General features: G+C 41.1%; 1 protein-coding gene across 8 annotated transcripts in view; it reads right to left on the reverse strand.

Annotated features, from left to right (window-relative positions):
• Positions 1 to 27,579, reverse strand: part of nell1 (neural EGFL like 1) — a 697,019-nt gene that overhangs the window by 451,184 nt on the left and 218,256 nt on the right. For all 8 annotated transcript variants that reach the window (XM_062967797.1, XM_062967796.1, XM_062967794.1 and 5 more), the window contains exons 10-11: positions 19,412 to 19,485; positions 15,400 to 15,499 (exon numbers count right to left, since the gene is read on the reverse strand). In XM_062967797.1, coding sequence (XP_062823867.1) covers positions 15,400 to 15,499; positions 19,412 to 19,485 — 174 coding nt within the window. The remainder of the gene's footprint in view (positions 1 to 15,399; positions 15,500 to 19,411; positions 19,486 to 27,579) is intronic.

The following is a 27,579-nucleotide window of genomic DNA, read 5'->3' on the forward strand; positions in this document are numbered from 1 at the left end:
GTAATTTTGTGCTAACTTAAAATGTCTTTTATTTTGGGAACTAGCAGTTATTCTCAAATCAACTGCACTGCTCTGAGTGCGTGCGTGGCACTACAATATGCAAACATCTTTCTGATTGACTTGGAATAATATCTCCCCAGGAAATGCACTCAGAAGCTTCTCTTGTTCCTCAGTTTCACAGATAACATCTTTATTATCTGAACCATAATCTGAGGGGTAGACTCAGTGAGGTCCTATGAGGTCCTATTCACCTCTATAATTGTATGAAAAGAATCACTTGAAAAGTTCCACCAGGATTTCAACCACTTCTGCCATGCCATGAAACTGATTCTGGAACAATTCAGACCACAAATTCACTTTCGCGAGACTGCAACTTTACTTCTAAATACCTACCTCCGTGACCCTATCTCCTTCCATAAACCTGCCTGATCTTTGCGATCATCCGGGGAGGCCCTTTTATCATCACTGTCTATATCTCAGGCCCGCCTTGTGAGCACAAGGGAGAGAGCCTTTTCTGCTGTGGCCCCCCGACTATGGAATTCACTACCTACTGAAATCAGGCAAGCTCCCACTCTGTTAGCTTTTAGGAAAGACCTGAAAACATGGCTCTTCCGCTGTACTTTCGGTGAGTAATTTATGTTATATATTTCTGTGTTACTCCCTCCCAACACCTATCCTCCAGACTGCCCCACTTTCATGTGTCCCTGTCCACAGTGGAGTACCCTCTGTCCTTCTCACTCCGGGTTTTATAGAATCATAGAATCATAGAATAGTAGAGTTGGAAGAGACCTCATGGGCCATCCAGTCCAACCCCCTGCTAAGAAGCAGGAAATCGCATTCATAGTACCCCCGACAGATGGCCATCCAGCCTCTGTTTAAAAGCCTCCAAAGAAGGAGCCTCTACCACAGTCCGGGGGGAGAGAGTTCCACTGCCGAACAGCCCTCACTGTGAGGAAGTTTTTCCTAATGTTCAGGTGGAATCTCCTTTCGTGTAGTTTGAAGCCATTGTTCCGTGTCCTAGTCTGCAGGGCAGCAGAAAACAAGCTTGCTCCCTCCTCCCTATGACTTCCCCTCACATATTTGTACATGGCTATCATGTCTCCTCTCAGCCTTCTCTTCTGCAGGCTAAACATGCCCAGTTCTTTAAGCCTCTCCTCATAGGGCTTGTTCTCCAGACCTTTGATCATTTTAGTTGCCCTCCTCTGGACGCTTTCCAGCTTGTCAACATCTCCCTTCAACTGTGGTGCCCAGAATTGGACATGGCGAGGCACTCCACTCATGACTTCTTTCCAAGATGAAGACGACGCATTGGTGAGCACCCTTTGGGTTCGTTCGCTTAGCCAATTACAGATCCACCTAACCGTAGTTTTGTCTAGCCCACATTTTACTAGTTTCCTTGCCAGAAGGTCATGGGGGACTTTGTCAAAGGCCTTACTGAAATCCAGGTACGCTACATCCACAGCATTCCCTGTATCGACCCAACTCGTAACTCTATCGAAAAAAGAGATCAGATTAGTCTGGCATGACTTGTTTTTGGTAAATCCGTGTTGACTATTAGCAATGACTGCATCTGTTTCTAAGTGTTTGCAGACCACTTCCTTAATGATCTTTTCCAGAATCTTGCCTGGTATCGACGTGAGGCTGACTGGACGGTAATTGTTTGGGTCGTTCTTTTTTCCCTTCTTGAAGATAGGGACCACATTTGCCCTCCTCCAATCTGCTGGGACTTCTCCCGTTCTCCAAGAACTCTCAAATATGATCGCCAGTGGTTCTGAAATAACTTCCGCTAGTTCCTTCAGTACTCTTGGATGTAGTTGATCTGGCCCTGGCGACTTGAATTCGTTTAGAGTGGCCAGGTGTTCCTGGACAACTTGTTTCCCTATTTGGGGTTGGATTTCCCCAAATCCTTCGTCCATTTCATGTTGCTGAGGTTGAAGATGGCTTTCTTTTTGTGAGAAGACCGAGGCAAAGAAGGCATTAAGCAGTTCTGCCTTTTCCCTGTCCCCTGTCGCCATCACCCCATCTTCTCCTCGCAGAGGCCCTATCGCCTCCTTTTTCTTCCTATTTCTACCAACGTAAGCAAAAAAGCCTTTTTTGTTGTTTTTAATGTCCCTGGCAAGCCTGAGCTCGTTTTGCGCTTTAGCCTTGCGAACCTTTTCCCTACAGGAGTTGGCTATACGTTTGAATTCTTCTTTGGTGATTTCTCCCCTTTTCCACTTCTTGTGCATGTCACTTTTGAGTTTTAGCTCAGTTAGAAGTTCTTTGGACATCCATTCTGGCTTCTTTGCACGTGCCATATTTTTTTTCTTTGTTGGCACTGTTTGCATTTGCGCCTTGAGTATTTCACTTTTAAAAAACTCCCATCCATCGTTATCTTTGTGTTCATGCGGCCTGCCCTTGTTTTACTGTTTCTTTTTTTTTTGATTTCTTGATGTAATGTCTATTATCATTTATTGTATTACTTTTAATCGTGCTATGATATGCTGTTTTTATATTTTATTATATTGTATTGCTCTGGGCATGGCCCCATGTTAGCCGCCCCGAGTCCCCGTTGGGGAGATGGTGGCGGGGTATAAATAAAGTTTTTATTATTATTATTATTATTATTATTATTATTATTATTATTATTATTATTATTATTATTATGTTGGGGCTACATATACTTACATGGATCTAGCTTCCAACCAAAAAGCACAATCAAATATTTAGCATACAGGCAAGTACCCTTATCCAACTGCATCTGCCTAAACCGGGTATGTACAAAGTCTGGCCCAGAGGCCAATTGCAACCCCTATTCAAATTTACACTGGCCCTCTCCCTCCAGGCCTCCCTCCCTCCCTTGCTTCTTTCCTTCCTCCCTTTCTCCCTCCATCACTTTCTTGACTTGGGGGCTACCCTAACTCCTTCCCTTTCTTGACTTTTTCCTTTCTCCCTCCTCTTCCTTCCTTTCTTCCTTCTTAGTGACCAGGGCTCCTCCAGAGGAGAGAAAGAGCGATGGTGGTCTCTTCACCCTAATTAAGTGTTGCCCTATCCTTGAGTGGCTCCAGCCTTGGGCATCCTGTCCCAGTAGCCCCTAGTCTCTCTCTCTCTTTTCTCCTGCAACTCTTTCTTTATTTCTTTGCAAAGAAAGACTCCTCAATTGCCATGCTTGCCCCAGGCGCTCATTGCTGCCGCTGCCACTGCCACTGCATGGTTGGGAAGGACCCCGTGCTACCCTTCACTGTGGCTCATCCCTTAGGAAGAAAAGGGGAGAGCCAGGCAACTATAAGTCCCCCTCCCGACAGAGAAGGAGATTCCATCAGACTCTGAGGCAGCATATGCCACTGTCTGAAACGACTTGTGGGCACACAACAACAGCCCTAATTAACATGACTCTCATCAGCCAAAAGCAGTCCCACACTTTCCATTAAAAGACTGGTACGTCTACACTGGTTAAAAATGCTCTTCATTTTATATATTGTATTGTTCTTTCATGGTATTCTTTGCACTACAAATAAAACATATGCAGTGTCCATAAGAATGTGTTCATCTTTTTTTCAAACTATAGTCTGGCCTCCCAACAGACTGAGGGACTGTGAACTGGCCCTCAGCTTGAAAGTTTTGACACTCCTGTAAACTTACAAAACAAATGTAAAAGTTATACACTTGCAGCAGAATTTTTTCAAATTACAGTACTCGCCAAAGGAGGTAGAAATAAATAAAACAAACCAACAAGGCAAGACTGGGAGCCATGGATGCTCTACTACAAAGTGGATCAAAACCAGAAATTTTGGAACACTATTAGTTGTCACCTATAGCACCCAGCCGATACTATTCAAATGCATAACACTGCCAAACACACATTTTGGTGCTTCAAATGATAGGCCAGTTTCTGGGTATATTTGACCTGCTGATTCCAAAGGTGGCCCAGTTTTCCCCTATCAACACTAGTTTTTGATATACACAACATATGCCATATACTAGTTTTCATCTGCTTGACCACAGAAAATCAGAACCATATCTGATTAGCAATACTCTCCCGTGATTATTTTACCATCAAAGCTATTCCAACTCCAAAGATAGCCGGTATTGAGTGTGTTGGTGTGGTCCTGGCTAGCAGGGAATCCCTAGCCATTCTTGTAGTTTACCGCACGCCTGGGTCTCCGGGAGAGAGTCTGCTAAATCTATTAGATCTTGTGGCAGACTGGGTCCTGAAGTTCCCCAGACTTATTGTTCTGGGTGACTTTAATGTACATGTCGAGGCACTGCCATCTTCATCTGTGACTAAGGACCTAGTACCAACCTTTGAAGCTCTGGGCCTCTCACTACTCAAGACTCGCCCTACTCATTGGGCCAGCCACACCTTGGACCTGATTTTTAATATCGGAGTACAAACATCTCTATCTGCGGTAATTGATGTTCCCTGGTCTGATCACGCTGTCCTGAAGGCCCGGATTGAGATTCCATCTCCTCCTCCCCATCTTGCCACACCAATCTTTGCTCGGCCTAGGAGACTCATGGAACCTGCTAGGTTCTTGAATGCCCTTAAGGGCCTGGGAACTGCGTGCGTCACTCTCAATGAGCTAGTCAACACCTGGAATGTCAGTTTGTTGGCTGCCTTGGATGAAATTGCCCCCAGACGCCTCCTTCGCCCTCACCGGAATCGCTCCCCCTGGTACACTAATGAGCTACGGACGATGAAGCAAGCACGAAAGCGGCTGGAACATCGGTGGCGACAGAAGCCCGACGAGGTGTCACTGTCCGCGTTCAAGGCTTTTCGCAGGTCCTACGAATCAGCCGTCAAGGATGCTAAAAAATCTTACAATTCCTCCTTAATAGCCTCTGCTAGATCGCGCCCAGCTCAAGTATTCAAAATCGTTCATGCTTTGTCCAGTCCGGCTCCCTTAGTCCAAAACCCAGCAACCACGGCTCTTACAGCAGAGGCATTCCAGAAGTTTTTCACTGATAAAATCACCGTGCTTCGACAGGAACTGCCCCCTACAGCTGATACCTTAAGTGAGCTTGAGACTTTGTGGCCGCTTAGTGGGCCTATCTTTGACCGATTTACTCTGCTTGACAAGGAAGATGTCGCTAGAATCCTGGCTGTTGCAAAACCAACCACCTGTTCCCTTGATCTGTGCCCCTCCTGGCTGGTGAAGAGCTGCCTGGAAGGTCTACTCGATCCGTTGAGTAATATCATCAATGGCTCTCTTGAACAGGGGGTCTTCCCAGACAACCTAAAAGAGGCAAGGGTTCGTCCCCTGCTAAAGAAGCCTAGCTTGGATCCCATGACCCTTGCCAATTATCGTCCTGTCTCCAACCTCCCATTCTTGGGTAAGATGATAGAGCGGGCTGTGCTGGGACAATTGCAACAATTTCTGGATGATACAGCCGGCCTGGACCCTTTCCAGTCAGGCTTCCACCCTGGCCAAGGGACGGAGACAGTCCTGGTTGCCATTACAGATGAACTTCGTCGCCAGTCTGATAGCGGCGGATCAGCGCTACTGGTACTTCTCGACCTTACCGCAGCGTTTGACACCGTTGACTACGATCTAATGATTCACTGTCTCGCCATGTCCGGAGTTCGTGGTCAGGCCCTCAATTGGTTCAACTCATTTCTGCGAATCCGGAGCCAATGCGTGGAGTATATGGATCAAGTCTCTGACAGATCTCCCCTCCTATGTGGGGTACCCCAAGGTGCCATTCTCTCCCCTCTTCTCTTCAACATCTACGTTAGACCCCTTGCTAGCTTGGTTCGGAGTTTCGGCCTAGACTGTTATCAATATGCGGACGACACCCAATTCCTTCTGCGCTTGGAGCCTGGAGCAACGTCAATACCAGAAAATTTCACCTTATGTCTGGAGGCTCTGTCGAACTGGCTACGTGCTAGTAGATTGAAGGTGAACCAGGCAAAGACAGATTCTCTGGCATGGCCGTTCAACTGGTCTGACCCACTTGCTACCCACCTTCGATGGTGCTGTCCTATCTCCTTCGCCCACCGTTAAGAGCCTGGGTGTCGTTTTAGATTCGCAGCTGACAATGGAAGCTCAGGTCGCTGCTGCCAGCAAACAGGCCTTTTTCCACCTACGACAAGCGAGGCAACTGGCACCCTATCTATCTGATGAGGCGCTGGCAACAGTCATTCATGCCACGGTCACATCTAGGCTGGACTATTGCAACGCCCTGTATGTTGGGCTTCCGATGTCCACGACCCGAAAGCTCCTTATTGTTCAGAATGCGGCAGCCAGGCTACTCACAAGAACACCCATGAAATGCCACATAACACCAGTGCTGCAGCATCTGCATTGGCTTCCAACTGATTACCGTGGACTATATAAGATGCTAGTCCTGACTTTTAAAACTCTTTATGGCCAGGGCCCATCGTATCTTAGGGACTGTCTCTCCTTCTCCCATCATCGGAGGTCGCAACGACCATCCCAACGAGACTTACTCTATGTACCGGGTCCTAGAGAAGTGCACTTGGAGAGGACCAGGCGCAGAGCTTTTTCTGTTTCTGCCCCTGCCTTATGGAATGCCTTGCCGCCCTATATGAGAGCCATGCGTGAGTTGGGGCCTTTTACCCTAGCACTCAAGACATGGCTCTTTACTAGAGCTTTTAATCTATTTTAATATTTTTAATCAATATTTGTATGTATGTATTTTTATCCTTTTTTATCTTGTAAATCGCCTAGAGCATTGTGGATGGAGGGCGATTAATAAGTAATTAAATGATGATGAATGATGATGATGATATCTAAGAAACTAGTACTAATGCAGTTGATCCAATGCAATTTTCTGAATGAGTACACCGGAAAACCCCAGGGGCAGGTCTAAAATCCAAGACACCAAGAATATTGAGAGGTTACATAATCAAAACTTAGCAACCAGTTCTGGACAATAATATAACCCTGTATATAAAGGGTTTTGGTGGAATCCCTTACTGCCTTATTGGCATACATAAAACAAATGCTCACTTACAGCATAACATGCTGGGGCAAGACTTGTTCATATACCTAGATGTCAATTCTGTCTTCACTTCTACTCTGGCAGCAACCTTAAACGTGCCTAATAATACATGATGGAACATCACATATGCATTTATTCTCTGAAGAGATACATGCAATCTTACACTGCCACTCTGTATTCTACATTTGATATTGTATACCGGTATTTATCTACACAGAGAAAATAAATGGTCAGAATTCTGATATCAGAAAGAGCAATACCCCAAAAAACAGTTGTAGAACATTTCACCTTCTTGGACATACAATATGGTAAGTAGGAGTTCTCAAAGAGAAAGGGAAAAAAGATTTTAAAAGCAGTCTCCAATCCATTCACAGAACAGAAATAATAGTTTCATAGCACACTACATATATTAATACTTGCATGTTGAAATAGTAATATTAATATACATGCTGCCGTAACTGCATATATAACCAACAGAATGTGCCCACAGAAGGTATTAACCCTAAGGGAATTGAATTTAATAAACAGACTTACTACTTTCTCACACCCCTACTAATTGGCCACTACTAACCACTTGAAAGGCCTGTTATCATCTTGCAACTTTCTTTGAAGTTTTATCATTAGGGTCATACTTTGCATCTTTCTTTCTCCTGTTACATTATGTCCTGCTCCTGTAACTGGGTAACTATGCTGGAAAACCTGTTGCTTTAATATTACTCTCTCATGGCACCTGGAAAAGTGGGTTGATACTCGTGAAACTCACACTAAAGTAGATCATTTAGTCTTAAAAGTGCTGCAAAATTTCTCTACTCCCTATTTTTTAACTTTTTGTTTAGTTAGATTATGTCATACTTCCTTAAAAATTTCCATATAGCTAATTTGGAATAGAAATATTTGCTTAATGAAAGTTTTGTAAATTGTAAGATCCTTCTGAAGAACAGGGAAAATCTTTACATCACTGCTTTTAATTTCCATCCAACATGAGCATGAAGTAGAACAACAAAAAGTTCAACAAATATATCAAAACAATTTCTTCCCGGATAGAAGTTATAAATGTGTGAAATAACCTAACAACACCGCTCAAAATATTTGAAATACAATTACCGTCTTTCATGGTGTGTATAGTGAATAGCATGTATTCCAGATCTCTTGACAGACTTGTAACCTCTATTTCTTCTTCAGACATCACAGCTGAATAATCTACAAGTTTTATCAAGGTCGGTAGTGCATTTTTTCTACACTTGGCTTTCATTTGATGAAAACATCTGTATGTCTTTATTACAACTGCTTCCACTAGATTAAGCTTTGCTTTAAGTTATTTGACTGTGCAATGACCCATTAATCATTTTAAGCTAATTAGAACAGTAATCAAATTCTACGCTTCAGGAGATCCATGGACAAGCTCATTTCACGTTGGTGAAGAATAGTGCAATTTGCTGGATACATATAGGCATAGGTGAAAGTTCTCCAGAATTCAAATAACTTATTTTCATATCTACTGTTCATAATTTCTTCAGATGCCGCCCTACAGACAGGAGTAAATTCCAAGTAAACATGGATATGTCCAGAATGCATATAACTTTCATAAGTAAACAGCTTTCATCTTCGCCGAGTCCTTTCTGATGCATTCAGATACAGAATAATGAGAATAGGTGTGTGTATGACCCAATCCATTATCAGCAGAGGCTAGTGGTTATGCTGTCAGGAGATCATATTTTATTCTGCACTTAAAGAATGCTATCCAAGTTGCTGAATCCAATCCCAAGGCACCACAGATAGCGCCTTTAAAGTGCAGGCTAAAATAGAGTTGATTTTTCTTTCAACTGGCATTGGAGGTCTCCATTAACAATTATTGCACAGCAATTTGCTTGATCACTGTAAATCCAAATTTCTGCCATCATGATCCTATTATAATGTATTAGGTAAGTATGCTTTTGATTAACATATGACATTGGTTCCGATTCCTGTTGAAAATTAGAAAAAAATATCAAAAGTATTTGAGTAGATAGCTTCTTTGTGTGAAATACACTTTAGACCTGGGGTGAGTAACAATGAGGGCCAATGGCATTACAAGTCCAGCAGTATCATGAACACCACAAATTGCCTACCGCTGTCTCTGGCAGAGCAGTAATTATCATGCTGGAGTCCTATTCCAGGGTATTCTACATAGCAATGCTATTGAGACTGTGGCTCTTTGGACCAGTGCTGTCTCTAAGCTATTCCTTGCTGGTCCCTGGCATGACACAAGAAGAAGCAATTGAACCCAATGGACAAAAATATAATGTTGGTCCCTGGTAAACTGAGGTTTGAGGTAGATAATTGCCAGATGGCCAGATCAGACTGCCTTAGAAGTACTGCTGTGTATCACTTACTCTAGAAGCACTTAGAAAAGGGTGCTTTCTTTAGCTTTTTAACTTGAGCAAAATACAGAAGTGTTTTGATAAGCTTACAATATTTTGATAAAAATGTTAAAAAACAAATTCTTTGAAACAGCAACACAACAAAAATAAAATCTTCTCAATACATTTGTGCATTCAGCACAGCAGCAAATTTAGATTGCAATCCTACATCTGCTCATCTGAGAGGAAAGGTCACCAAATTCATAGACATTTATTTTCATATAGGCATGTGCTGTGCAAATGATCTAAATTAATTTTAAAAGTTACAACACATTTTTAAAAAAAATACTAGAGTTATATCATAGATGAGGCATTATTTCCTTCAAATCAACAATGTGAAAACTAAGGGAAAATGCTTGCTGAATTATATTCTCATTGAAGTTATACAGATAATTAGTTAATTAATCAAATGAGTTAAAAACTGTCATGATTACCTGACATTTTTTTCATTCAAATTAGATGACATACCTGCCATTTGAGTACATACTACTGAATGCTAGCCCCCTCTTGAGCAGGGAGGTCATTTCAATGAAGATATTTAAAATATATCCTTTAAATGCAGAATGTCCCAGGTGCAACATCTGGTATCCGTTATAAAGGGCTGTTGTATGGAATTCTAGAGAGCCTCTGTCAGTATAAATTAACAACCTGCGGATAATTCTAGGTATGATAGACCTCTCATTGAATAGCTGCATTTTCATCTACCATTAAACTATTGCTTAGCCCAAAGTATTCAACTTCAATTACACATTAGGTTGAAACACCCCCTGTTACATCCTCTTCTCTGTATTTTGCTTTTTGTTAACAGTATTTTGTTGTGCTATCTGCAATAAACCATAACTTATGTGCTACAGTGATACACTGTGAAAAATAATTGTGATTAGTTTCAAAGAGGTCAGTTTCTGATCATGATTTTGAAGCTGGCTTTTTGAAACTAAGATTGACCATAATTCCGAATCCAAATGGGCAAACTTTCTTTCCTACTTTTTGAGTCTCAAATCCAAAGCTTAGAGGTGGTGCATTAATCAAAGTCCTTAAAAACTTTCTAAAGCTGTTATAAACATATAGGCAGTAGGGGTATGCACGATATCATTTTGAGATACCATTTTCAGGAGATTTGGGAGATCTAGCAGCCAGATCGCCAGAAACAGCAAAGGATGGAGAGTCGAATGTTGGCCATTATGGGCCATGTGGCAGACGATCTGCAGCTGAATCAGCTACCACATGAGAAGAGCAGCCACTCATGTGGGTTTTCCCCTATTAGTTTCGCCAGAGTCAATCAGAAGAAGAAAAAGGTAGCCTGACTTTTGTTGTCTGGAGGCATCCTCAGTTTGGGAGGTGTTAATTGGCCCTTAATTGATTGTTGTCTGGAGTTTCTGAATGGTGTTCATTATTTACTGTCCTGGTTCTGGTGTTTTTTTAAATACTGGTAACCAGATTTTGTTCATTTTCATGGTTTCCTCCTTTTTGTTGAAATTGTCCACATGCTTGTTCAATGGCTTCTCTGTGTAGTTTTGACATACAGTAGAGTCTCACTTATCCAACGTTCTGGATTATCCAATGCATTTTTGTAGTCAATGTTTTCAATATATCGTGATATTTGATGATGATGATATTTTGGTGCTAAATCCATAAATACAGTAATTACTACATACCATTACTGCATATTGAACTACTTTTTCTGCCAAATTTGTTGTCTAACATGATGTTTTGGTGCTTCATTTGTAAAATCATAACCTAATTTGATGTTTAATAGGCTTTTCCTTAATGCCTCCTTATTATCCAACATATTTGCTTATCCAACATTCTGCCAGCCCGTTTATGTTGGATAAGTGAGACTCTATTGTAATGGCTATCAGAGTGGTTCAGAATTTATGTGTTCTCAAATATTCTGTGTCCAAGTTGGTTTATCATGTGCTCTGCTATAGCTGACTTCTCTGATTGAATTAGTCTGCAGTGCCTTTTGTGTTCTTTGATTCATGTTTGGGCACTGTGCTTGGTGGTTTCTATGTAGACTTGTCCACAGCTGCACAGTATATAGTAAACTGCACTGTGTCAGACTACACAGAGAAGCCACTGATACCCACAAGAATCAAGACAGTAAATAATGAACACCACTCAGAAACATGAGAACTCCAGACAGCAAGTAATCAAGGGCCAATGAACACCCCAAAACAGAGGATGCCTCCAGGCAACAACGATCAAGCTACCTCTATGCAAATACCCTCACTGATTGACTTTGAAAACTTTGTGGCTACTCAAATGCTAATTCACACTTGTCAATTGCAACATTCACACTTGTTTTAAATAGACAAGGGTTCTTTCTCCCACCCTGGATATTCCACAGGTATACATACACTCCACTTGCTTCAATGCCAACAGAACCTCGAAAAATGCCAGCCACAGACGGAGATGAAATGATAGGAGAGAATGCTACTGGAACATGGCCATACAACCCAAAAAAACTCACAGCAACCCAGAGATCTTTCCATATATTTTCTGATGAATAGGTTTTATATATTTACATGAAAAGCTTCATGAGAACGACCACTCCTCTTGATGTTCCTCCAGCAACAGCAAGGGTGTCCCTCTGAGGGTCTTCCTCCAGGTGCAAACCAAGAATGGGCAACTTGGAAGTCCCTGAACAGACTCAGAAGCGGAGTGGGCAGATCAAAAGACAACCTGGCAAGATGGCACTACCTGAAGGAATCCTCCACCTTGCGTGACTGTGGAGCTGAACAAACAACTCCGCATATGTATGCTTGCCCACAATGCCCTGTCTCATGCACGAGGAGGAGTTGTTTAAAGCTATGGACAATGTGGTCGCTGTTGCCTGCTTTTGGTCTAAAACTATTTAGTTGTTTGTGATTACTTTATCACTTTTGGACTTGTTTGCTATGCAATGCTTTTGACACAAAATAAATAAATAAATTTACATAATTCAAAAGTGGTGCAACACACATGTATTTTCTGCTCAAGCATTGCTCTTTGGTACAAAATAGTGAGGTGGAAATTCCTTTATAAATACTGTTACTAAAATTTTACATGTAGCATACTTCTTACATTCATGTTTCCCAACACATAGCTGGAGTCTAATACAGCTAAATTCTAGAAATAGATCTAAGTCTGGTAGCAATGCTTGAGAAATGTTTGATTTTGCATCTGAATAAACAGAACTCCTTCTACTTTATACACAGGCATGTCTAAAAACCAGTCTTGAAGGCTAGGTAAGAAAAAATGAGAAATATGGTAATTGAAGTGCTTCCTGAAGCTGCCAGTAAAATAAATCATAAACCTCTTTTATATAAGTTGCAAACGTAATAACAGAGCTGCACTTTTAATACAACATCACTACACTGCTCCTCCATTCTCACAAATATTTATACATAATAATTTTAAATATGTATGCAAAAGTCCCATAATATTGAACAGGGTGATTTCCAGGTTAGTGAGTACTGGATTGTAGCCTGGGGTTACAATTCTATGTCCATCTAACTGGGAGTGTCATTGAAATTGATGTGTTTAAGATGGCACTATAAACACATGCATTTCACCTTAGCATGGGAAATTCTAAATTGCCTGACCTATTGAGTTCATCTAACTCAGTATACAGAGTGTAAAAAAATGGGAAATTCAAAAAAGCTTGGTTAAATCCAATTAGTCATTCTTTCTCACATAAAAAGGTTATCCACTTCCCATGCCAAAAGGTCATTCACTTTATGTCAGGATGGGCAGGGTGTTCCTGGAAATGAATAGCAGCCCCATAAAATGGTTTTGTGAACATTTGAACATCCAGAAAAAGAAAATAAACTATCTCATCTGTCCCTCCCAGTAACATAATCATTACACATAATATGGCATCAAATTTAACAATGGATGACAAATCACACACACAAAAATGATTAAGCTGTAATCAAGAAATTGTTCCACTCCTTAGTAGTGTTTTGATTATTGCATCTTAAACAAAAAGAATTATTTAACTGCCACTGTTATTACCTGTGAATTTACTTGTGCATGATCATTATACATCATTACTTATGTGCCCACACAGATGTGCAGGGAAACAGAGCAGCTTTGCCTTTAAAGGGTATTTGGGAATAGCAAGCAGCTGGGTGACGGGGAATGCACTGGTGAACAGGAAACACTGCTTGGGGCTCACAGGAGTAAAGCACAAATTAAGCGTTGCTCAAGACCTAACCCATCACCACTTGGTTGCTGCACCATTTGAATGCTATTTACAATTTTGAACATTTTAATATTCCAGTTATATGACTAAAACTCAGTTAACCATTGCAAGAAATGGGAATCTGTTCTCTTTTTGACCAGGGCACAGAAGAGTGACATTTCCACTTCTTTCCCATGAGTAATATCCATCAGAACCAGGATTCTTATCACAATTCTTCCTCACACCAGAGATTGTTTATTATTAATGTTATTGTTGTTATTGTTCACATTATTAATACCCTGCCTTTCTCCTCATGGGGACTCAAGGCAGCTAAAACTCCACAGCAGACAAGTTTAAAAGGTGCAATACAAAAATTTAAAAAACTATTAAATAACATTGTGGGTTACAGGAGCAGAGATGGAAACATCAGTCTGCTGCATCTCATTCAACAGGAGAATACTGTTCCTCACTTGCAGAAGTTAATGCCAGGTAATCTAGACCTGAGGAACTTTTATGATCCGTATATCTTCCCTACATTATTGAATATGTAGGAGTTGTGAGTATAAATCAGTCACAACAATGTATTATTTGAAATTTAATAAAGTGCAAAAAAATGAATCAGTCACAAATGCGTAACTCTAGGTTACACATTCATAACTACAAACAGGAATTCTACTCACAATTAATAACTGAACATATATAACATTTAAGTGTACTTATATGATGCCAAGAGTGGTATCTGGAGTTTTATGTGGTTTTCAGATCCACAATAAAATGGTATAAAATATTGCCATCTGTTTCCTGATAGTCATTAAGTGCAGAGTACATATGTATACCTGTTTTTCCTTATTCTGCACAGGTCATCGTTTGGTTATCAGTCCATTTTTTGCCCTCTTAAGACCAAACATTTTTTCCATACCCTTTTCCATACATTTATGCTTTACTTACTGCTTTCCTCTAGATTTCTCAACTTTATCAGAAAAGTATATTAGACAATTAGTAGCAACAGAATATATTTTCTGCTGAGAGTTTCTAGATATTTTGCTCTTTTGGCATCAATTTATTCGTTTCAGCATTAGGTTAAAATATATAGTTCTTCCATAAGTTGACTGTTTTCCTTTAAAACTGATTTCTTTATGGCATGCTACATGCACACTGCTATTTTGTTATTATAAGACTGCTATCCAGAAATCACCTAGAATTTAAGGGGCAAAAATCCATATTTTTGGATTTAAATACATATACACACATAGCAGATAGATATACGCACACGCACACATACAGTAGAGTCTTGTTTATCCAACATAAAAGGGCCAGCAGAACATTGGATAAGGAAAAGTCTATTTTTCTTAATTCCTCCTTGAAAGCCGGATGCTGTGTCTGACGGGAAAAGTCTGTGCTGACTGCATCTCGCCCCTCCTGGCGGGTGCTCAGCAGGTGGAGAGGCCTGCTGTATATTGCTGCCTAGAGTAACAGCTGTTTCTCTAGGCATCAACACACAGTGACCCTCTCCGCAGCCAGTGCAGGCCAGTATGGGTTAGCCGCGCATTGCCCCTCCCGGCGGGCGTCCAGCACACAGAGAGGCCTGCTGCGCATTGCTGCCTAGAGAAACTGCTGTGGATCCGGACAGGAGGCAGACTTCGTTGGATAATACAGAACGTTGAATGAGTGAAGGTTGGATAAGTGTATATATTATACTGTATGATATTATACATATTTCATTATTCTAAACCAAATGATCTCTCTGTGGTGGTACATCTTAATTTGACTGATATTATGGGCAATAATATTGCTTAGATGAAAAATTCCATTTAGATATATACAACCAAAATAACATCTTATAGATCCAAATCTAACCAGGGTAAGTACAACTATTACTTTCCTACTTACCTCTACATACACTGCAGCACTGATTCTCTGGAAGGATGTAATCTTTTTCCGAGCAGTTCAATGGAGGACAAGTCTCTGTTACTTTTACTAATATTCCATTCTGGAAATAAAAAATGGTTTAGAGTGACACTGATGAAAAGAAAAGTGACAGGGGAGTCACATTGTTTCCAAGTCTACAGCAACAATGATATTTACAACAACTGCATTAAAATGACAGGCAGAAGGCTAGACACATGACATCAAATCCTAATTTAATCAACTTGGCAAATTCTACAGGTTGAAAGAAAATGCATTGTTCTCAAATTCAAGGCTACCATAATCTATTATTGAACCATGAGCTAGAATCAAAGCCTTCCATTCACCCCCCCCCCCCCCGGCACGCTTTTTGTTTCTGGGTTTGTTTATGATGATGGTGGTGGTGATGATGACAGGAATTTTGATTTTTTGCATTACTTTATTTATCTAAAAAACACTAAGAGACTAAAGGTAAAAACTAGTATATAAAAAATTATAAACAGTCTACAGGAATGCATACAGATTGCATTCCAGGGTGAGCCAAGCCACAGTGCTTTACAGTATAAGTCACGTATACTTAAAATGTGGCAATTTAATTATTGCTACAGCAGTTCTTCCATATTTGCTGGGTTAGGGGCACAGAATCCCTGTGGAAGCTTAAAAGTTTGAATGAAAAGATGTTTTTTTTTAAAAAAAAAAAACCAGTAGAATATTTATCTAGGAATGTCTAGATCTCCTGGCAAAACGCTACAATCAACTTCTACCAAAATTATGAAAATGCTCTATCTGCTATAAGTACTTTGTCATCCAATATTTAAACTAAAGTCTGGGATCAGTGAAGTCACTTCAAAACTGCATTGTTTATATAAAATGCATAAGGCTTGCAGGGCTGTTCCAGAATCCTTAGCTGAGAATTAGTTTATCATTAATAATCTTCATTATCCTTACTTCCTTCATTCCATACAGAAGACACCCATGACTTTTCTCTATGGGAAAGATGTGTGGGGTGAAGGGAAATATCAATGCAACACTCTGTAGCTGTGCCCACAGAGCAGCAAGAGCTGGGCTATGGCACATATTGTGACACATGGAAGAATGTACAAAGTACGATTATCAACAATGCAAAGTAGTTTATAAGAGAACTGGAATAAACAGTGCCTCAAAACATTTTTTTAAGTTAACAGAAAACTCAACTTTAGTACGTTCTATTAATTTTGCTAAATTGAAAGTACTACAGAGGAATGCTAATCACTTTTCATATTTACTACCATTCAAGCATTCTTAAATATAAAGATTCTTAGAAGAATGTCTATTTAGAAGTACCCTCCATGTGCTTAGTAGTACTTACTCATAGAATCATAGAATCATAGAATAGCAGAGTTGGAAGAGACCTCATGGGCCATCCAGTCCAACCCCCTGCCAAGAAGCAGGAAATCGCATTCAAAGCACCCCCGACAGATGGCCACCCAGCCTCTGCTTAAAAGCCTCCAAAGAAGGAGCCTCCACCACAGTCCGGGGGAGAGAGTTCCACTGTCAAACAGCCCTCACAGTGAGGAAGTTCTTCCTGATGTTCAGGTGGAATCTCCTTTCCTGTAGTTTGAAGCCATTGTTTTGCGTCCTAGTCTGCAGGGTAGCAGAAAACAAGCTCCCTCCCTCCTCCCTATAACTTCCCTTCACATATTTGTACATGGCTAACATGTCTTCTCTCAGCCTTCTCTTCTGCAGGCTAAACATACCCAGTTCTTTAAGCCGCTCCTCATAGGGCTTGTTCTCCAGACCCTTGATCATTTTAGTCGCCCTCCTCTGGACGCTTTCCAGCTTGTCAACATCTCCCTTCCCTTACTCCCAAATAAATGTGCATAGGATAGGTTTCAGCAAGTCATAATTATTTCTGAGAGGGCTCAATACAATAGTTGTCTTAATATTTATTAATTCTTGGTCATTGAGTAAACGTCTGATTCATAATTCCTGAAAAAACTCAACTACACAGACATCTTGGTTCAATTTTGCCCGACAGATGAGTTCACAGGAGTTTAAACCATCTTTTAGGTTTAAAAGTCTTAGCATAGTCTTAGGAAGGCCAGGCCACCACCACCCCATTCCAGGACCCATGGAAATAAAATATTTTAAGAAGTAAAAAGTACTCCTGTGCTACAACAAAGTCCACAAAGTACTTTGAAATTCAGTACAATCAATGTCTGACCTTGTGTTTTGATGCTCAGCCTGATTCTAAGATGATATGTTATTACAGCACATTTAAAATTTCATCTTATTCCAGCCAAGTGGCAAAGAATGAGTCTCTGTTTTCACTGTCTCCATGAGTTTAGTGGTATGTTTTATAGTAGCACTAGAAAATTAATAAACTTATTTTTCTGAAGAGCTGAAAATGGGGGTGGAGGGAATACGTCATATACCTCCCATTTCTGCAGCAGCCCCCTAGATCAGGCTGTCACAAGGACAGCCAGTAGCATAGTTAAAATTCATCCTCTATTCTTATCTTGCAAGCTGTTTCCCTAAAATATCTGCAACCAAGCACTTGCCTATTTTCACAAACAATGCCTCCTGCTCTGCTCATTGTTCTTTTCTGTTCATTCTGCTTATTATGGTCATGAACCCATACAACAGTCTGTCAAAAGTAAAGCTTTGTCCTTCAGTGTATTATTATTTTTGGACAGAAACAAAACAATTACATATTTAAGCTTTTTAAAAGTTTTGTTCACAAATTAGCCTATTTGAAGTTTGAACATAAATGCATCTGATTTTTTTCATGCAAATTATGAACTTAACAAAGTGTGAAAAGCTGAAACAACATCTCAGTTAAACCAAAATATTTTCCCAAAGACAGGGAAAATTGTTTAATTTATCTGATTCCAATTCCAAGCTAAGAAGCATTGCTGTGATCTTGATGACATCTTTATAGGAAAAACAAGTGTTCTGAACCTCTCTTTCCCTAAGGGCCTAAAAACAATTGCCTCAAGAGAAGTCTGATGATGATGTAAGGTGGAAATGAAGTCATATGTGATAGAATGGTGACTTATAATTTAAATAGTCTGGAATTATGTGCTAGTCAAATACATATTTTCAAAGTTAGAAGCTGATGGTCAGTACCATGAAAAGGCATGAGGACCAAATGTATGTGTGTGTGTATATATATATATATATATATACACACACACACACACACACACACATTGTATTAATATGATCCGCAATGCCTTAATACAACTCATTATACATAAATCTATAGATATACTGAAGTTACTGTAGATACTATAGTATACAGTGGAATCTCGCTTATCCAACGTAAACGGGCCGGCAGAATGTTGGATAAGCAAATATGTTGGATAATAAGGAGAGATTAAGGAAAAGCCAATTAAACGTCAAATTAGGTTATGATTTTACAAATTAAGCACCAAAACATTATGTTATACAACAAATTTGACAGAAAAAGTAGTTCAATGCACAGTAATGCTATGTAGTCATTATTGTATTTACGAATTTAGCACTAAAATATCACGATGTATTGAAAACATTGACTACAAAAATGCGTTGGATAATCCAGAACGTTGGATAAGTGAGTGTTGGATAAGTGAGACTCTACTGTAGTATATATAGTATAGTATTTTGACAATAGATGCATGCATAAAATTATAGACTGTTATTTCTAACTCCAACAGGAAAATTTCATCATCACACATTTGTTTTATATGGCTCTTGAACCCAAGCTGTCTCATCCAGATCTCTAATCACTACATTTAACCACTTTTTCCCCAAAAGACAATGAATATGGGAAAACCTAAAATGATTACCAATGTGCAGGAATGTTGAGGACAGAATTTGCACACATGTCTTTCATACTGAAACAGTTAATACATTTACAACACAATCCCATGCATGTACTTTTGGAAGAAAATCCCAGTGAGTTTAATGGGCTTATGCCCAAGTAATTATGCACATAGTGACACTATAGAAGATTTTTAAAGAAATTAAAACTTACCCGACATTCTCTGCAATTTTTTGTTACAATCTTCTGGCCTTCTGCCAAAACCTTTCCTCCATAGATGCATTTGGCTAGAATTTTTTTAAAAAAACAAAACGGTAGTTGTAAGTGCATATAAATTATACTGTCCAGTAAGGACATCACTTAAGTAAATATATATACTGTTGTAAATCCGATGTGGTCATTTTGCTTTTAGTACCAATCAATGTTAATTGCTCTCATTTTTCTGACCATAATAATAAATTCATTACAAAAAACTATTATCTTGAAGCCTTTTACCACTCACCCTAACAAACTTGCCTACTTAGTGTGTCAAGAGTCAGACGCCAGTTAACATACAAAACAAAGTTTATTCCGAAGATAAGCCAAAAAATAACATAAACACAGGAAATATCCTTGAAACACTTCACTTTTCAGTGTTTCGAGAGTAGATTGGACAATAATAACTCAAAAATGAGACACACTAATTTCCCATGCTGGCATTCAATAAAAAACTAAATAACGCTTCAATTCAGCTTTGGAAAACAAATAGAGTTAATTGCTGGAAAATAAACAAACTAGAAAAGCAGTAAAGCTGCTTCCACGGTGCAGATAAGCCGAGAGCCTCAAAGGGATGATGAATAGCCATCGTCAGAAGAATCCAAGGTCAGGTCAGGAGGCAGCAGAAATTCCGAAAGACAAACCAATAGTCAGAAGCCAGGAGTAGCCGTCAGTCAGAGGGCGTAGACAGAAGCCAGGTCAAATTCAATCCAAAGTCCGAAGAGGGTGCAGTCATCCAAAACAGGTCCATGATAAGACACAGCGAGAGCCAAGCCAGATGGTATCAGCAGTTCCGAATCACAGTCCAAGTCCAGAAACACAGAGATCCCAATGGCGCCTCAGCAACACCTTGCCACACGCAAAGTGCAGTGGCCAAACATTCCCATTTTATTCCCCTTCCTCCTGGGTGACCAAACACTCACACCCAAACACCAGGTGTCCCAAATCTACTCAGAGTCTGAACTCCACACAGCTAGAGCTCGTGGATCTGGAGTACCTAGCAATTTGTCGGAGTCCCAATCATCCTGCCCACACTTAGCCCTATGAACACTTAAAGAACCATCCTCCCTTCTCCAAGCATCCCAATTGGGATCAGCTCCTGCAGAAACCCCAGGTTCAGAAGTATCCATAAGCCCCAAATCCCCAGACATCTCCGGTGGCTATGCCCATTCAGTGCCCGCTTCCCCAGCCACCACCTGTTCCTCAGCATCCATCTCCCCATCTAAATCTTCCTCAGAAGATCCCCCATATAGCTCTCTAAGTCGCTTCCTGTGCAACTCCTCCAGTGAACCCTCATCACGAGGGTTTTTTCTTCCTCTTCGAATTCCATCACCATCAACCATAATCCCCGAAGGCGCAGTCACAACACTATCCCTCCCCGCAAAGGCCCCACCCACTGGAATTAATGTGGGATCCGAGACCTCTGTAATTACTGAGGGCCTGTTACATGATGTGTCCAGTTTCAGTAAAGACCGGTGAAACACCGGATGAACCTTCAGCGTGGAAGGCAATCGCAATTGAAACGCCACAGGAGAGACCTTAGTAACAATGGGGAAAGGACCTAAGTACCGAGCCCCAAATTTCCCCGCATGCGTCCTGATATGCTTAGCAGACAACCACACCATGTCCCCTTCTTTCAATTCCACTCCAGGCTGATGATGTTTGTCAGCTTGTGACTTTTGCGTTGCTTTAGCTTCCACCAGAAGCTTCCTCGCAACGTCTTGCAAGGCCTTGAGTTCACTGGAACGATACACTGGATCCGGCGACACAGTATTTTGCGCAGGCGCTACTACTCCACATGGATGGCAACCATACATGATTTCAAAAGGCGAGTATTGGCTAGCGCTATGTGTCGCCGCGTTATACGCAAACCCTGCCACCGGTACCCATTGAACCCAATCCCCAGCTTGCTGCAAACAAAAACAGCGCAGATACTGTTCTAACAGATCGTTCACCCGTTCAGACTGCCCATCAGTCTGCGGATGGAATGCAGTAGAGACGTTCAGTTTAGTTCCAAGCTGCGCATGGAACTGTTTCCAAAATTGTGAAACAAACTGCGGCGCTCTGTCCGAAACAATAACCTCTGGAGCCCCGTGCAGACGGAAAATATGGCGCACAAATAATTTGGCCAACGTTGTAGCCGCCGGTACTTTAGAGCATGGGATAAAATGAGCCATCTTGGAAAACAAATCAACCACCACCCAAATACAAGTGTAGCCACCCACCCTAGGCAAATCAGTAATGAAGTCCATGAAAATAATCTGCCAGGGCTTTTCAGGGACTGGCAGAGGCGACAATAGACCACAGGGCCTACCTACTGGATGTTTACACTGTAGACAAATAGCACAGCTATCGCAGTATTTTAAAATATCCTGCCTCATCTTGGGCCACCAATAATGACGAGTAATGGCTTGCACAGTCTTAAACCTGCCAAAATGTCCCGCAGTTGGCTCATCATGATATGCTTGTATGATTTCCAAGTGTAGTTTACCAGACGGCACGAAAATCTGCCCATTACGTGATAACACCCCGTCCACATCCTGTAAATTAGGCAGTATAGTTCTCATATCCTGAGAGAGCAATATCAACTGCTCTTGTGTCCACCTATCCTCTTTTTGAGAAGACAACACCCGTTCATGAAGATCCTGCCTGTCCTGTACCACATTTAACACTGAAACAGGTAAAATGGTTTGTTCAAGAAGGATTTCAGCAGTTTTGAACTCAGGCTTCCTAGATAAAGCATCAGCCCTCAAGTTCTGCTTCCCCTCTACAAATTGTACCCTGAAGTCGAACCTGGAAAAGAACAATGCCCACCTAATTTGTCTCTGATTCAGTTTCCTTGCAGTTTGCAAATGTTCCAAGTTTTTATGGTCAGATAGGACCACTATCTGATGTTTTGCCCCCTCCAACCAATGCCTCCAAACTTCGAAGGCCACCTTGATCGCTAGCAACTCTTTCTCCCAAATCGTATAATTTTGTTCAAACGCAGTGAGTTGTCTAGAATAGAAACCACAAGGTCTTAATCTACCAGACAGGTCCTTCTGCGAGAGTACTGCTCCCAGAGCATAATTAGAAGCATCTGCCTCAACAATGAATGGTTGGTTCACATTTGGATGTACTAAAATGTTCCCATTCTGAAAACTACATTTCAGTTCTTCAAAAGCCTTCTTGGCCTCCATAGTCCATTCGAACGGACGCTTCTTTTGCAAGAGTTGGGTTAACGGCACTGTCAATTGTGCAAAGTGCGGAATAAACTCCCTATAGTAGTTGGCAAAACCCAAAAACCTTTGTACATCCTTTTTGGATGTTAATTCTTGCCAGGTATTGACAGCGTCCACTTTTCTCGGGTCCATTTTCAGTTCCCTCCCAGATATAACATGTCCCAAAAACTCCACCTCAGACACATGGAAAACACACTTGGAGGCCTTAGCAAATAACCCATTTGCCCAGAGCCTGGACAACACTTGACGCACATGTTACCCATGTTCGCGAGCGTCTTTCGAAAAAATCAATATATCATCCAAGTAAATCACCACAAATTTGTCTAAAAGGTCCCGGAACACATCATTAATAAATCTTTGAAATACCGCTGGGGCATTACAGAGCCCAAACGGCATTACTAAATTTTCGTAAGCGCCGAAACAGGTGTTAAACGCTGTCTTCCATTCGTCCCCTTCCTTTATACGCACCAAATTATAAGCCCCACGCAGATCTAACTTCATAAAGATGGAAGCTCCCTGAACCCGAGACAACAACTCAGGGATTAGAGGCAAAGGGTACCTCTCCCGAACAGTGTACTTGTTTAGCACACGGTAGTCACACACCAGTCTCAAGTCGCCTGTCTTTTTTGCCACAAAAAAGACTGGAGCGGCCGTAGGCGAATTAGAAGGTCTAATGAAACCCTTCTGCAAGTTCTCATCTAAGTATTCTCTTAAAGCCTGTCTTTCAGGTACAGTAAGCGCATACAACCTGCCTGCAGGCAACTTAGCACCTTCCATCAATTTGATCACACAATCATAAGGCCTATGTGGTGGTAATTTATCCGCTTCCTTTTGGCAGAACACTTCCCAGAAGTCCTGATAACAAGATGGAACTCCCTCCATATCCCCACCAACTTCATTTAGTGTTAAACACACCGGCGGGTCCAAACTGATAGTTTTGCGTACCCAATCCACCTGAGGATTGACCTGTGCCAACCAGTCCATGCCTAAAATGACATCATATCTAGGTAGTGCAGTGACATCAAAAGTTAACATCCCCCTCTGCCCTTGCACTTGGCAGGTTACACCCGCTGTTTCTTGATCCACCATCCCGGAATGTAACAACCTTCTATCAGCACCCTCCACCCAAGCTGTGACTTTCTTCTTCACAATTGGAATTTTATTCTTCTCCGCAAAGCTTTGGTCTACGTACGAAACTGTAGCCCCTGAATCCAAAAATGCCTGGGTACTAACTGGTCTCTGACCCATTACACACAATTGTATGGCCACAAACACATGCTTATTCCCCCTAGGCAATTGCATCATAGGCCCTAATGCGCTGGATTCATGGCGCATTAGGGCTGCCCTTTTCCCGGCAGCTGAGATGGTTTTAGAGTGCAACCATGAGCAAAATGCCCCCCATTTCCACAGTACAAACACAACCTTAATCGTCTGCGTCTGTCTTTCTCCTCTTGGGACAATTTGCGTTGCATCCCAAGCTGCATGGGTTCTTCCCCAGAGTTCACAGAGGCACTAGCATGATACTCCACTACTGGAGTCCCACGAGTCTTCTTTCTGAACTCCATTCGAGCCTCTATCCTACAAACTTTGGTTACCAGCTCATCCCAATTTTGAGCTGGTTCCACACGAGACAGCTCATCCTGTAAACATTCATTCAACCCAGCAGTAAAAACCAACATAAAAGCATGTTCTCCCCAGTCCAGTTGATGCTTAAGCAAATTAAACTTATTCAAATAATCAATTAAAGACCCTTTACCCTGCTTTAACCGATATAAAGCCCAACCTGCATTTTCCTTTTGTAAAGGATCTCCAAACGTCTCATTAAGAGCTGCCTTAAAGTCCACCAAATTATTCTTAATTGGGCTATTGCCCCTAATTACATTGACTGCCCAATGCCCCGCTGGCCCAGTTAATAAACTTAAAATAAATGCAACTTTGTTAGTGTCTGTAGGAAACGAAAGATCAGATATTTGCAAAAAATATAAGTCCACTTGAGCCAAAAAAGTTGGTAGTTTTTCTCTGGTCCCGTCAAAATGTTCAGGCACAATTTCCCATGCTGGCATTCAATAAAAAACTAAATAACGCTTCAATTCAGCTTTGGAAAACAAATAGAGTTAATTGCTGGAAAATAAACAAACTAGAAAAGCAGTAAAGCTGCTTCCACGGTGCAGATAAGCCGAGAGCCTCAAAGGGATGATGAATAGCCGTCGTCAGAAGAATCCAAGGTCAGGTCAGGAGGCAGCAGAAATTCCGAAAGACAAACCAATAGTCAGAAGCCGGGAGTAGCCGTCAGTCAGAGGGCGTAGACAGAAGCCAGGTCAAATTCAATCCAAAGTCCGAAGAGGGTGCAGTCATCCAAAACAGGTCCACGATAAGACACAGCGAGAGCCAAGCCAGATGGTATCAGCAGTTCCGAATCACAGTCCAAGTCCAGAAACACAGAGATCCCAATGGCGCCTCAGCAACACCTTGCCACACGCAAAGTGCAGTGGCCAAACATTCCCATTTTATTCCCCTTCCTCCTGGGTGACCAAACACTCACACCCAAACACCAGGTGTCCCAAATCTACTCAGAATCTGAACTCCACACAGCTTGAGCTCGTGGATCTGGAGTACCTAGCAATTCGTCAGAGTCCCAATCATCCTGCCCACACTTAGCCCCATGAACACTTAAAGAACCATCCTCCCTTTTCCAAGCATCCCAATTGGGATCAGCTCCTGCAGAAACCCCAGGTTCAGAAGTATCCATAAGCCCCAAATCCCCAGACATCTCCGGTGGCTGTGCCCATTCAGTGCCCGCTTCCCCAGCCACCACCTGTTCCTCAGCATCCATCTCCCCATCTAAATCTTCCTCAGAAGATCCCCCATATAGCTCTCTAAGTTGCTTCCTGCGCAACTCCTCCAGTGAACCCTCATCACGAGGGTTTTTTCTTCCTCTCCGAATTCCATCACCATCAACCATAATCCCCGAAGGCGCAGTCACAACATAGTGACCTGAAATAACAGCAGCTGCAAAACAGATAGTGAACTCAATTCATTAACAGAATTACTCGTGGCAGTGACATTCAGTAGATCAACGACAGGATATTTGTATTAAGGTATGCCTGCAAGGCTTATAGGAAGTTTTGAAGAAGTAGATCAGAGGCATGAAATCCTCCAACAGCCACAAGCAATGTTGAGAAGCACCTGGAATGTTACATTGTTTCTGCTTTGGCTTCCCATCTGAGGTTTATCCCTGATTCTCAAAGCTTGACCCTTCTTCTCTGGGAATCGAGAGGATTGTTGGGATGAGAGCAAACAAAGTAACCTTTGTATAAAAATGTGCTGCTTTTGTTACATAGATTTACAGATCCCCCCCCCCCCATGTCCCACGTGATGAGTCCCATAGCTAGTTTTAAGAAAAGCCTAGTATATTCATGTCCAAGAAGAGGCAATTTTACTGGGCCAAGCATCTTCACAAACACAGAAATATCTGTTTTTAAATGTTAGTTAAAAGAACATTTCTTTTCCAGTTCATTGAGAGAGAGCTAAAATGGCACAAGAAGTCTTTCTTTGGACAGGAATGATACACTAAACTGTTATAAAGCCATTTGAGAAGGATATAATTCTGTACACCATATTATATATTTCCATGAACTCTATTACTTAACTGGCCTCTAGATTCTGGGTGCTCTATACTATCTGGGCCACGTTCCTACCGATTACATGTTTCTTAATACTTTCATGCACCCAAGGGCTTCCAAGAAGATTGCATTTATTTCCAGAGTCCTTATACAGAGTTAGTGATCCACAGATATTCCTTCATCATGTTGTGCCAGCGGTGACATAGTTCCTGTCAGCATATTTATAGTCCATACCAAACAAGAAGAGGAAAGAGGTTTTTCTGCTTGATCTCGGTTTTGATGGGAATAGCACTGGTGCCTCAAGCAAAGATATATAAATGCAATGTGAACAGAGAACAAAACTATGCTCAGATTGACTGGCCCTCAGTTCTTAAAGACTCTCAATATCCTTGATGTTCCTGGTTCCTGATATATCCATTCCACTGTCGGAGTGATACGCATTTCAATGTTACATGCTTGCAACTCATTCGTTACATGATTAACTCAAACAAGGGAAAAATTGGCTTAGATTTTCTTCTCTTGGCAGATGTAGTCCTACCAAGATGCCCTGTTAGTGGACCTATTACTAAAATCAGGGAAAAAAATCCTCCAGGTTGAATCCTTTGTACAACTAACTTATGAGCTTTTCATAGACAAATATTGTTCCCAATAACACTATGTGTTACAAAACTAATTCCTGGCTTTCTCACACCTGTATTGTTGACAACCATAATAAAGAGAAGCTGCATTATTTTAATCACAATAAGAAAAGAAACTAAAATAAACAACATCACACTTCGAACTATTTTGACACATTTCCTCTCCAGCAATTTCAAACTTTGCAAAATACATTACACCTTTAAATAGCAATTTTCTGTAGTTTCAGTTTTTTCTCCTTAGAATGCATATGAAAAGATTTTAAATCAATGTACTATATTCTATATGTATTGACCTTGCGCCACACTGAATATAATATTAAGTTTCTTTCAGTGTTCTTTTAGGCATTATATTATGCTTTTCACTCTTCTGCATAGATTTAGTTTCAATGCATTATAATTTCAAATTGTGTTAGCATGTGGAAGAATGAATAGATTTGAAAAGACATCCTGTCACAAGGGAAAAAGCAATGTGACTAGTATTCCATCATGTGCTGCTAGCATATTTTTTGCTCAGATATTAGCTCTAGGACAATTGCAGAAAAACTAGCCTGATTCGGGCTTCTACTTTTAGCTTTGACTCTCAAAAAGTCTAAGAAATTTCACCAACTCATCCATCACTTCATTCATATCCTGTCTTGCTTCAA

Source organism: Anolis carolinensis, chromosome 1, assembly GCF_035594765.1.
Source record: "Anolis carolinensis isolate JA03-04 chromosome 1, rAnoCar3.1.pri, whole genome shotgun sequence".
Lineage (NCBI taxonomy): Eukaryota > Metazoa > Chordata > Lepidosauria > Squamata > Dactyloidae > Anolis > Anolis carolinensis.